The sequence below is a fragment of the Mastomys coucha genome, unplaced genomic scaffold (assembly GCF_008632895.1).
Source record: "Mastomys coucha isolate ucsf_1 unplaced genomic scaffold, UCSF_Mcou_1 pScaffold7, whole genome shotgun sequence".
NCBI classification, from domain to species: Eukaryota; Metazoa; Chordata; class Mammalia; order Rodentia; family Muridae; genus Mastomys; species Mastomys coucha.
In genome coordinates this window covers 1,462,316-1,475,217 of record NW_022196913.1, presented here as the reverse complement: position 1 = coordinate 1,475,217, position 12,902 = coordinate 1,462,316, and the positions used below count along the sequence as shown (strand labels likewise).

The 12,902-nt window shown below is 44.8% G+C and overlaps 1 protein-coding gene across 9 annotated transcripts in view; it reads right to left on the bottom strand.

The window, feature by feature from the left end:
• The window catches only part of Frmd4a (FERM domain containing 4A), a 480,303-nt gene that overhangs the window by 136,442 nt on the left and 330,959 nt on the right, over positions 1–12,902 (bottom strand). For all 9 annotated transcript variants that reach the window (XM_031359491.1, XM_031359490.1, XM_031359489.1 and 6 more), the window contains one exon: positions 7,317–7,411. In XM_031359491.1, coding sequence (XP_031215351.1) covers positions 7,317–7,411 — 95 coding nt within the window. The remainder of the gene's footprint in view (positions 1–7,316; positions 7,412–12,902) is intronic.

Genomic DNA, 12,902 nt, shown 5'->3' with positions numbered 1-12,902 from the left:
AGAAGAAGAAGAAGGTGGTGGTGGTGGAGGAGGAGCAGGAGGAAGAGGAGGAGACAGGTGCTTTTGTACCCCCAGCTTTTGAGAGCTGTAGGATCCCTGGGGATTGCTAGCTGTCTACCCTTGCTTAACTGATTAGCTCCAGGTCAATGAGATCTGACTCAAAGAAGGTACATACACACATGCACACACATGAAGAAAAAAACCTGTGATACAAGAAGCTGAAAGAACTAATCCTCAAGTGACTGCTTTTCTATTCTTAAACAGGACTGTGGTCCCAGAGTGCCTGTGACCCCTCTAAAACTTAAGCAAAACTTTTATGTGCAAGCATTTCTGGAAGAGATGGAATGTAAGTCCTTAACAAATTTCAAGGGATCATATGGTGAAATGATCAGGTGTAAGCCCCTCATTTTCTTAACTGGCATGTGAAAATACATTGTAACTACTTATGCAATAATGGCTAACCTGTTTTTTCTCCCCTCAAATGTCTAAACACTCCTTAAGAGTTGTTGTTGTTGTTGTTGTTGTTGTTGTTTTAAAAAAAACATGGATATTCAATTATACCATCTAGGGGGACAGGAGACAGAAGGTTAATTGCAATAACAATCATTACTTCAGCTTGTGGTATGCTGACTGCTTATTTTGGCTGAAGTTATTTAGTGTTTGGTTTTTAAGAGAAGATCCTTTGTCTTCTATTAGCCATTAACTTAAAGATATTAAAATTTGGGAATCAAATTAGCAATACAAGTATTTAAGAAATAAAGTATAAAAAAAGACTCTCTAAGTGGATGCCAGTTGGATAAATGAAAACTTCCTTTATGCTGTTTGTTTGTTTGGGTTTCTCTTTGTGGTGCTGCACAAGGCCACAGCCCTCAGCACACTAGGAAAGCACTCAAGCTAAACCATTGACTTTTGTGCCCGCCCCAAAGTTATACTTCCTACAGAAAGGAATACTGAACCTGGCCAGGCGGTGGTGGCACATGCCTTTAATCCCAGCACTTGGGAGGCAGAGGCAGAGGCAGGTGGATTTCTGAGTTCGAGGCCAGCCTGGTCTACAAAAAGGAATACTGAATGTGAACTTGGCAGCACTGATTCTCAACCTGTTAGGAATGCCCTTGAAATTTGTTAACGATTTCCATGCTTTCTCTTCCACAACTGTTTGCATACATTTGTTTAAGTTTTATTTATTATCAATACTGTATCCTCACTGGGACTCCTCCCAAGATATCCTGCTGTTGCCCTGTGTCATGGAGATTCTGCAGTTTTGGTTCTGTAGGACTGGCCCCTTCAGAAGTAGCCCTGTACCATGTTTCAGGAAGGCAGCCTCTGTATAATGTCTCAGGTCCCTGGGATATGTCAGTGGGGACTGGTCCCTGACAGTCTAAGTTCTAGTGGAAACAGTTGTCCTTAGATCTAGGTCAAGGGATCATAAAGACATTCCTGGCCCTGGAACAGGGCTTTTGGACTTGGCCATAATCAGAACCAACTGGGGATCATTGAAGAAAACAACAAAACAAAGACAAAAAAGTCAGTTTAAAGTGTCTTGGGTTCTTCCACTATGTCACCAAGCTGGAAAGGAACCCTGGCTCTCGCCACGTGTCAAGAAGTATTCTAAGGGGCTGGGAAGGTGGCTAAGTAGTTAAGAGCACGTATTGCTCTTGCAGAGGGCTGAAATTTGGTTTTTAGCACCGACATGGTGGTTAAAACAATCTGTAATGCCAGTTCTCCTAGGGAGTGGTTCTCAACATTCTTAATACTGCAACCCTTTAATACAGTTCCTCATGTTATGGTGACCACCAGCCATAAAATTATTTCATTGCTACTACATAATTGTAATTTGCTACTGTAATGAATTGTAATGTAAATATCTGATATGCGACCCCAAAGGGGTCAGGATCTGCAGGTTGAGAACCACTATTCTAGGAGAGTTGATGCCCTCTCTTCTGACCTCTGTGGATACTACATACATGTGCTGCACATGTACAAATGCAGGCAAACAGAGAGAGAGAGAGAGAGAGAGAGAGAGAGAGAGAGAGAGAGAGAGAGAGAGAGAGGGAGAGGGAGAGAGAGAGAGAGACATACACACACAGTAATGTTGTTATTGGTCTGTGGCAGCTGTGGTAGGACATGTTAACCTGCCTATTTTCAGTTCAACTCAAGCAGGATTCAGACCTGCAGAGCAGCTGCAAATTCGAAGCCACTCTGTAAGTGTGGGGTATGGAACACAGAGGAAAGCTGGTTAGTGCTTCAGGACACAGGAATCACCAACAGAGCAGGCCAGACCCTTGGGCACAAGTTCAAGGGTCAGCATTGGCCCTTCTCAGGGCAGCAGGGGAGCAGTGGTGTCCAGTAGAACATAGGGCTCTCAGGTTATAGGTTGTCTGCCATCCTATCAGTGTGAATTCTGGCAATGACATTTTATGGGGCCTCAATAGAACCCTCAGAGAAAGGGGGGGCTGAACTGGAAGTTTCACTACTCTCCAGATAATTGGTATTTATTTATAAAGTACCATAGCCCACAGTGTAAAACTTCAGGACCAAGAATATACTGAATGCTGTTGGTAACCAGTCCGCAGCAATGATCCCGACTTTTCCTTCTCCGTTGTTACTTTATTTTGAAGCTTTTTATTTGGAAATAATTATAGGAAAGCTGCAAAGATCTCACAGTCTCCCTTCACCTACCACCTGGCTACCTTCACAGCCGCATCTGTCAAACTCTGTAGTACTCAGTAGATCCATGAGGCAAGGCTGCTGCTGGATGAGCTAAGCCATAGGCTCTACTCAAATGTCACTGGGTCTCTCACGAAATTTCCTTTGGAATTCAATTGCACTTAGTCACTTTTGATTTGCAGTCATTCTGTCCAAATAAGGAGGGTGACAAGTGGCGTTCATCTTTTACCATTTCCAATTGTGATTGACTGGGCAAAGGAGGGTGGTTCGGACAGCCTAGAGACTTTCCAAAGCAAAGGCCCTTTGAGAAATTTGATCTCTAAATAAATAGTACTTTAAAATTTAGACATTTTGGGGGTGTGTGTGTGCACGCATGTACAGGTGCATGTGTGTCTTTCTGTGTGTGTAAAACAGAGTATAGTGGGTGCACACTCACATGTACAAAAACACCTTGGGAGCACACATACCCAATTTGAACACAGTTATTAAAATGTTTCATTTTGAGATGAGGATGTGGTTCTGTAGTTTTGATACTTGCCTAGCATGCAAGAGGTCCTGGGTTTGATTATCAGCAACACACACAAACACACACACACACACACACACACACACACACACACACACGCAGGGGGATATCATGTTAGCACTGCTTGGCATGCAGAGGCAGAGAAAAAGCTGAGTTCAGCCTGTGGACATCAGAATCACTGACCCAGAGCACCCCAGTCACAAGTCCAAGGGGCGATCTTTGTGCTTCCCTTTCTTAAAGTGGAAAGGAGAAATGTTCCGATTACCAAAGACGCCCAAAGATGCATGTAGGCCCAGGTATTACCAGGCCATGAAGAACTGTCCCCTAAGTCACCCTGGCCCTTGTCCAGCTGGCCTGTTTCTCAGAGGCTTCACTTTCTCTGGGACTGACACCTGCGGTATGTCCCCTAGTACACCAGGCACATCTGCCAGTTCACATTCAGGGACCAACAGGTGGCCCAACTCTTTTTTATGGGTCCCTGAAGGTGGCCAGCCACTGGCACTATGGCTGGAGATGTCCTCACACTCAGATCTTGGAGGAAGTGCTGGGGGCCTGTGCAGTCTCAAGGCCAGAAGGATGGCTGTGAGTTCCTGTTATGGGGAGCATGATGCTACTCTTAAAAGGGGCTTCAATACATATGCATACACCCAAGTAGGCTCTCAGGCCAACAGAGAATCCAGAGAGCTCAGCTCCCAACTACATAGGCCTATAGGATGGCCATTAGACTCTGGGGTGTGCCCCTCCTGCCTCTGAGGTGTGGCTTTTGTGCCATCCGTCCAATCAATTGCTCTTGGCTATCAGGGCTGTAGTTTGTCATCTTCAGCACACAGACTTCTTCCTCTCTGGCCTAAGATAACATTCGAGTTCTTTGACTCCTGTCAACTCCGACGGGAAGTCTAACTGGGACTGTCCAGAGTTCACAGTCTTCTTGAATGGAGTAAACTTACTTGGGAAATGGGAACAATGGGACTGTGATTAATTGAGACTTATGGTTTCCTTCCAATCAGTGGGGACAGCATGGAGAGTAATTAGGGGGCTTCTGGGGATTCTCAACAGGGAGGGGAGAGAACACTTGTGTTGGTGAAAGTCGGTTTTTCTACTCGTGTGCTTGTTTGAAGCATTTCTTCTTTAGTACTTGCCAGACGCTTTCTGCCTGCACCTCTCCTGGTCTACTGGTGCAGGTCCGTCTAGACCAGAGAAGCTCAGCCTGCCTTCCACCTCAGTGCCCTATGGGCTCCAGCCCCAGGACTCACCCTGCTCCTTTTGTAAGTAAGCAGGGGCTTTGCGCTTGCCACTGCAAGCGTGTGTGCGTGTGGGACTCAGGACAGCTTGGGTTTTGTTGTTTTGTCACTCAGCCACTGCTCACCTTCCTTCTTCCCTTTGGAAAGTTTAATGTCTTTATTTATTACTGTTATGTGCATATATGTGTGGGCATCTGTAGAGGCCAGATCATCTCCTACAGCTGCAGTAACTGATGGCTGCCAGTCCCCTCTGTGGGTGCTGGGAGCCAAGCTTAGGTCTTTTGGAAGACCAGCAAGCACTCTTAACTGCTGAGCTTCTCCAGTCCCCCACCATATTTCCTGAGACAAGGTTTCTCACTGCCAAATAGGTTAAGCTGGAATAGACAGTGAGCCCAAGAGGTCAGTTTGTCTCTGAAGAGGAGATGATGTGAATATATATTTTGTAGGCTTATATATACAGCCTACAAAAATCAAATTATTACTTTATTCTATGATAGACTACTGGAACTCTTTGTCTAAAAAGGAGTGTGTGGAATTAAAATGAGTTAAAATTTTTATTTAAGTCTGCTGGCTTCTGCCAACCTGTTCACATTCTGTATCTAGGAAAGGCAGAAACTTGCCAGAGTACCTTAAGGTTCTACAGTGGATCCTGCTTGCTAAGAAATAATTACTGTTGTTAGGCTTGTTTGTTTGGTTGGTTGGTCTGGTTTTTGAGACAGGGTCTCTCTAGGTAGCACTGGCTGTCCTGGAACTCAGAAGGTGCTTCCCACTCCCAAGTGCTGAGATTAAAGGCATGTGCCAGTATGCCTAACAAGAAAGGGTATTTTTTATTGTCATTTCAAATGTTTGTGTGCTTTTATTGCTGGCTTTGAAATGTCTACCTGTAAAATGTCAACGCCTGTAATTTCTGTTGCTGTGAGCATGCCTAACTTGACAGAAAGTGGTAGGCATGGGACTCAGAGACTATCCTCAGGTGGACACACTGTCACCTGACCTTTACAAGCATTAAGAAATTGTGGAGGACTGCCAGGCCTTCCCAAAGCATTAGATGGGTTCCTGGCCACTCTTGAACAAACAGCTTTCCTGTCTGCATGCAGGGCTGATTCTTTGTTGGCTGGAGTCTCTAACACACTTCTACCTTCCCTATGTTGGGACTATATGTGTAGTCAACCAAATTTGGCATTTATTTATTTATTTACTTCTACCTTCCCTATGTTGGGACTACATGTGTAGTCGACCAAATTTGGCATTTATTTATTTATTTATTTATTTATTTATTGGTTTTTTGAGACAGGGTTTCTCTGTATAGCCCTGGCTGTCCTGGAATTCACTCTGTAGACCAGGCTGGCCTTGAACTCAGAAATCCACCTGCCTCTGCCTCCCAAGTGTTGGGATTAAAGGCATAAGCCACCACTGCCTGGCTTATTTTTTAACCTAAATTCTGGGGTTTAAAGTTAGAGCCTCAGGCTTATGTGTGGACATCTTGTGAACTCACAGACCTCCAAGATCAACCACAGCCAAGTATAGATGCAAAAGGTCGCTCTCCTACTGACCAACACAGAAGCTGCCTATTCTTGCTTCAGAATCCAGCCTACATCAATGGTCCCACGTCATTCCTGGGGTCTGGGCTTCCCAGCCAGTAACCTCACCTGGGCGCATGAGCATTTTAGGAAATCGTGCCTACGATTCTAAAGATGTGGAGGGATGTGCAGACGTGGATACAGACTGAGGAGATTTAGAGAACACTCGTTTAAAGTAGGTTATTGTTTTGTTTTCCCCTGCTGCAGGGGGTTGGGAAGCAGAGTTTGGAGAACGTGAGCAGGCTCTCTGAGAGTTATTTCTTGTTCCCAGAAAACACTGAGAGAGAAGCTGTGGGAAGACGTGGGGGCCGGTGTCTAGGCATATTCAACGGGGGAAAGGTGAGGAACCCGGTAGTTCCGTAAAGTACCCAAGCTCGCATATGTTTAATAAACTACCAACCTGGGCCCACTCATTTCAATTCTTTGTGCCAAGAAACTACTGACATCTCTTAGACATTTGTCACCCAGTTACAGTGGAGCCAAGTGCCACACATGCCTAGGAAAGTGCTTCACCCCTCAGTTGCACCCCTAGTCCTTAGCTTTTTCTTATCTAAGAATTTGGGCTGATCTTCACTGAACTCTTTGGTAACAGTATAGTAAGAGATAAAAATAAAATCATCTAGGGAACTTATGCCTTTATTATAAAACATGATGGTACAGACCAAACTGGAAGGCTGCTGAAAGCAAACACAGTTTCATATCAGATGGGTGATATGAACTTTGATTCTGTCTTCGATTTCAGTTTAGAGTGTGAATGCACCCAGATCATCTCTCACCCTGAATTTATCATCAAGCCCACTTCCTATTATTGTTATTCCAACACTGGAGAGAAACGTTTACTTTCCAGAAGTTTTCATTAAACCTTAATAAAGACTAAACCCACACAGATCTATTTTTTTTTCTTTTTTTTTTTTTTGAGACAGGGTTTCTCTGTGTAGCCCTGGCTGTCCTGGAACTCACTCTGTAGACCAGGCTGGACTTGAACTCAGAAACCCACCTGCCTCTGCCTCCCAAGTGTTGGGATTAAAGGCGTGCACCACCACTGCCCAGCCAGATCTACTTTTTAAAAAAATAAAAATAAAAAATAAACATTTCAGAACATTACCTAATAATTTCATAATATTAGTATCTATCTCATTATCCTTTGGCCACTCCAGGCATGATCACCTGCTTTTGAAATTCAGATGGTGAACTTGGACTAACCCAAGTGGCCTGCAGTTGATTATTCTGTGCAAGGCTGACAGAGGGTAATTTGCCATCCTGCTCTTTTGTTGGGGTCTGTGGGTTCTGGACAGCACTTACGTCTCATCCGTGAATGCTATTCCAAAGTATTCCTTCTCCTTCAGGTTGAAATGAGAGGCCACAAGGTCCAGAAGCTCCTTGGCCAAAAGCTTGGGCTGCAAGAAGAACACAGAGGGGGAGGATTAACTCATGAGAGACTTTCACTAAATCACACCATCTTCTTGGGTCTCTAGCATGTTCTCTGTGAAATGTCTGAAAACTCAGGCACACTACATAAACATAAATGACTTTTGTAAAATCCAAAGAGGGGTTTGGATGTGGTTTAGTTGGAAGGAGGTTCTTGCCTGGCATGCACAAAGCCCTGTGTTTAATTATCTGAGCAGCATAAAACCGGTTGTCATGGTGCATGCATACTTCATGGGCTTCCATGAGAAATATAGAGGCAGGAGGATCAGGAGTTCATGATCATCTTCTGCTACATAGCAAGTTTGAGGCTATCCTGGGCTACATGAGGCACAGAGAGAGAGGAAGCAGAGAGGGAAGGAGGAAGATAGAGAAATAGAAGAGAAAGACCAAAAAAAAAAAAAAAAAAATAGACCATTCGGAGCCTGCTGTATAACGAACGCAGCCGAGTGGAAGGTCCAGGCAGCCCTGTAAGGTTTGCTCCATCAACAAACAGCAGTTTTGCTCTTAGTGGGGCTGTCCAGTCTGTCGACTTTCCTCTCCCATCTTATCCTGCTCTGGCAGGCAGAGTTCTTGGTCTACTTAGCAAACACAGGCAGATCCCTTCCTATTCTTAGGATAAGGTTAATTTCTGATAAATCCAGTGTAATCGGCATGGCTACAGGTGTGAGCTTGATGGTACCCTGAATGCCGCCCAAGACAAAATGGCAAACTTACTTAAGTCCATGAGCTTTATGTTTGTAACTAACTTGCAAGTTTCTGGAGCATGGACTTGGCCTATGACAACCTTGCCTTGCTACCTTGAAAGGTTTAACACATTACTTGCCCCAATGTGGCTGCTTCTGCCTGTTGATCACATGGGTAACAGGGGGCTCTGGCTCTTGGCATCCTTAGAGGAGATTGTAGCACCTAGCCTGACCCAGGGAAACGATCCAGACACAAAACTCAAAGCACAATTTTTACTGAAAGAAGAATGCATTTGTACCATTGTTATCTCTAACATCACTACACTGACCTGCATGGTGGGTCAGGAACTGTCTTCTCTGTGTGGTTGGCACTGTGCTAAGCACTTTTTACACATCGTTTAACCTTATAATCCTATGAGATTGTCCACTGTGCACGGCAGACCCAGAGATCAGGCAGTTGTTTCTGTCTCCTCTTCTATTAGTGAGCAGCAGCTCAGAAGTGAAAACCACTTAGAACCATATGGAGTTGAAGAGACAGTAACACTTCCCTGAAAATGAGAGACCAATGGGAAACCCCACCTTGATGCACCAACCGCATCCAGTGCTTCCATTCCCGGTGCACTATACCACCTGAGTCTAAACCAATAGAACATTCAAGATTGGATGTCAAACTTTTTTCCGTGTTAGGAAGAAGTCTACACTGGGAATTCGGAGGAATGTATATGTCTTAGTCAGGGTTTCTGTTCCTGCACAAACATGACCATGAAGCAAGTTGGGGAGGAAAGGGTTTATTGAGCTTACACTTCCACATTGCTGTTATCTCAAAGGAAGTCAGGACTGGAACTCAAGCAGGTCAGAAAGCAGGAGCTGATGCAGAGGCCATGGAGGGATGTTCCTTACTGGCTTGCCTCCCCTGGCTTGCTCAGCCTGCTCTCTTATAGAACCCAAGACTTCCAGCCCAGGGATGGCACCACCCACAAGGGGCCCTACTCTCTTGATCACTAATTGAGAAAATGCCCCACAGCTGGATCTCATGGAGGCACTTCCCCAACTGAAGCTCCCTGCTCTGTGATACCTCCAGCTTGTGTCAAGTTGACACACCAGCCAGTACAGTATGTGGCTCATCTCAGAGCTTTGCAAATGAATTATGAAAGATTTGAGTTCCCAAGCTTGAGCATGTGTTGTGGGATGTGCTTGGCTGTGCATACCACCATTCCTCCCAGAAGATGTTGGGCTGCATTTAATTTGTGGGTTGGGGTGACGCAGCAAGTTCACTGCTTTTATAACACAGTGGATCATCATTTATCCATCAGAGTGACTGCCATCCCTTTCAAAGTGGCCATAGTGTATCTGTGATGCTTGCTGATTCTGGAAGTATTTTGAGCTGGGCACTGGGTTACACACTTGTAGCCCCCAACACTTAGGAGGCTACAGTAAGGAGGAACGGGGGAGTCAACGCCAGCCTGAGTTACACAGCAAGAGCATATCTTACTATAGCTTGTTTTTCTATTTAGGATTACCTTTCTGACTTGCCCTGGGAGCATGTGTTAGATTTAGCATCCTTGGCAGCAAGACTCCTCCAGCGCTCAGAATGGGTTTGGATTTTTGCAAATGTTAAAAGTCATTTCAAGTCAAGTCTAGTTGGGTGGGGGAGGAAAGTCACTTGAGTTCAAATATGATGGTGGGGTCAATCTGACATTAGAAAATGAGGTGTGACTAAGAAGTGCATACTGTGGGTTCTTGTAAACTATGGAGGGGTAACCAACTTAACCAACTCACCCGTGGGAAGGACAACCGTGAGAGTTCTCTCTGGGAATAAGATTTCAAAGCTATCCAGACACCCTTGCTCAGTGTGGTAGTCTGAATGAGAAATGTTCCCCACAGACATTTGTATTTGAGCATTGGGTCCTTAGCTGGTGGTACTATTAGGGAAGGTTATAGAACTTTTAGAAAGTGGAGCCTTGCTGGAGGAGGCACACACCACTGGCTTTAAGGTTTTATAGCCATTTCCTGGTCCCTCTTTTTGCTTTCCATGTGTGAATGAAATGTGATCTCTCTACTTCATGACTGCCAGCTCAGCCTCATGATCCCCGCTGCTATGCCTTCCCTACCATGATGGACTGTACCCCTTGGAACTGTAAGCTCATATAAACTTCTCTAAATTTTTTTTTCTGGACAGAGCATTTTATCACAGCAACAGAAAGTAACAAATACAGTTGGATATATACATATATTTGTTTGCATATATAGAGAGAGATAGAGAGATACATGTGTGTTTGTGTGTGTGTGTGTGTGTGTGTGTGTGTGTGTGTGTGCGTGCGTGTATTCAGGAGGAGATAGGTACTCATTAATTGTAGAAATGGTTAGGAGAAAATGCGGTGTGCAGGAAGGGAGCCAAGGGACATGTGGAGGGCAGGGGCCATGATGAAGAGGCATTTAACACTTGTGTCTTTCACTGGCTAAGGCCCTTGAAATGACAGAGAAGGACACATGGAACAACTTCAGTTGACATTAATACACCTGCCTTATAATGCCATGCTGTGCAAAGGACTTGCTAAGGCATTGCTACTGTATCCCAGACACAGTTCTGAGAACTTCCACGTGTGCTATCATTATCTAAATGTCAGAGGACCACCAACCAAGGCTCAGAGATATCGTGTGGGTTGTTCTCAGTCTTAGCCAGCCAGAACTCGAAACAAAGCCAGGATACAGACAATGGAACACTGCTCAGTCTTGAAGAGGAACAACATTCAGCTACATGCTCCATGAGTGAACACTGAGGCTAACAGAAAGAAGCCATATTACAAAGAAGATGAATGTTACTATCTCTCACTTGTGTAAGTGACTAAGATCATGTGATTTCACAGGGCTGCCAGGGATTGGAGTGGATGAGGAGTCACTGCTTGATGGCTACAGAATTTCTGCTTCAGATTCTGACAACATATTGGAAACAGTGGTGCTTCTTAAATGAATACTGTGCCTGTAGTTAATGCCCCTGGATTGTATATATACCAAATGGTTAAAATGGTAAATTCATGTGTATTTACCCCAGTTAAAAAAGAAACAAATAAGAGCCCTAGCTTTCCTCAAAGTGGTAATCTTCCTCTGCATCCTACCTGGGCTGATGTGACTACTTCCTGGGTAAGAGGTCAAGCGTCATGTGTCCTCAAGGAACTGTCTGGGTGAGGGTTCTAATGCTGACTCTGAACCAGCACCTTACAGATCTATACATCATCGCTGTGCACTTAGCTAATGTGAATCTCCCTCTGATTTCCAAGCCTCAAAGCTGTCGAGATGACTTGACACAATGAACAATGGCTGCCCTTGGGGAACCTTTGTAGGGACTTCTTATCACTGTGCAACTGAACCGCTGGAGCAGCCACAGCATGTCGGGGAGGAGGAGGACAGACCGGCCCCTCTCTGGTGATCTCTGTTATAAGAACCACATACCCTTGTGGGTGAATACCCGCTGAAACATAGAGAACCATCAACTGCTTGCTATTCATTATTTTCATGAATAGCATTGCAGACCAACAGGAAGAAAGTCCCACTGTGGGGCACCCACACATTAAAAACAGAGGGAACCAGGGCTGGGGAGACACAGAGCCTGTGAAGTACTTGCCTGCCCCACAAGCCATGAGGATGAGTTTAGTCTCCAGAAGGCAAGTTTAAAAGTGTGTGGATCGAGTAACCAGAATGCATTCATTATATATGCCTATGACACTGTCAGATATCTAACAATAAAAAAAGAGTCATACCAACCGATGGGAGTTCAGCAAGGAGAATAGACTCCAACACTCTGAGATGCCTACTGTATGTTACAAAGTAAACTTTCTCCTGTTAAACTAGAAAATAGTAGCCATGAGAAGATGGAGGGGTAAAGGTAGGGTTGGTGATGTCTGCTTATAACCCAGGCTCAGGAGGCAGAGACAGGCAGATCCTCATGGATTCAGCCAGCTAGGCTAGAGTATGTGGGTAGCTCCAAGTCCATGTGAGATACCATGTGGAAGGTGCCCAAGGAGTGACATGGGACATTGATCTTCAGGCTCTAAATGCACATGTGCCTGTGCACATGTGCGCACGCATGCATACACACACACACATACACACACACACACACACACACACACACACACATCTATACAAATAAACACATACACAAAATATAATAAAAAAATAAAAGTAGAGGGATCAGATCAGTGATGGGAGATAACAGAAGCTTCTAGAAGACACTGAGGTTCTAACTGTTTATCTTAAATCTTCATAGAACCCCACAGGTGTTTTTCAGTTATCAAGGTGACAAGCAACAGCCTAGCTTCTGCTTCCATCCTTAAGAGGCAGAGCGGCACCCAGCACCTGAAGTCCAGTACCCCTCACTGCTCTGCAGAGACCATGATGTCGTTTTTATCACATACAATGGTGCATCATGCCTGACTCTGTCACTGCATCTCCATAAGGTCTGGGCCATCGATGGCATCAATGTCTTAATTTCTCCAATCTTGCAGAGGAAGTCAATATTCCACCTTGACATGATGGCAACTGAGGAACTACAGCGTTCTGAAAGTTCCTTAAACTCCTTTGTACTGAGCTGCCTGGTAGGCAGAAAAAGCTCTTTGGCCGCTCTGTACTCAGAAGGGATGTTTATAGAATCCTGCTGACTGTAATTTGCCAATTACTGGTGCTATAAACATTTGTGGAGGGCTGGAGAAATGGCTCAGCGGTTAAGAGCACTGACTGCTCTTCCCAAGGTCCTGAGTTCAAATCCCAGCAACCACAT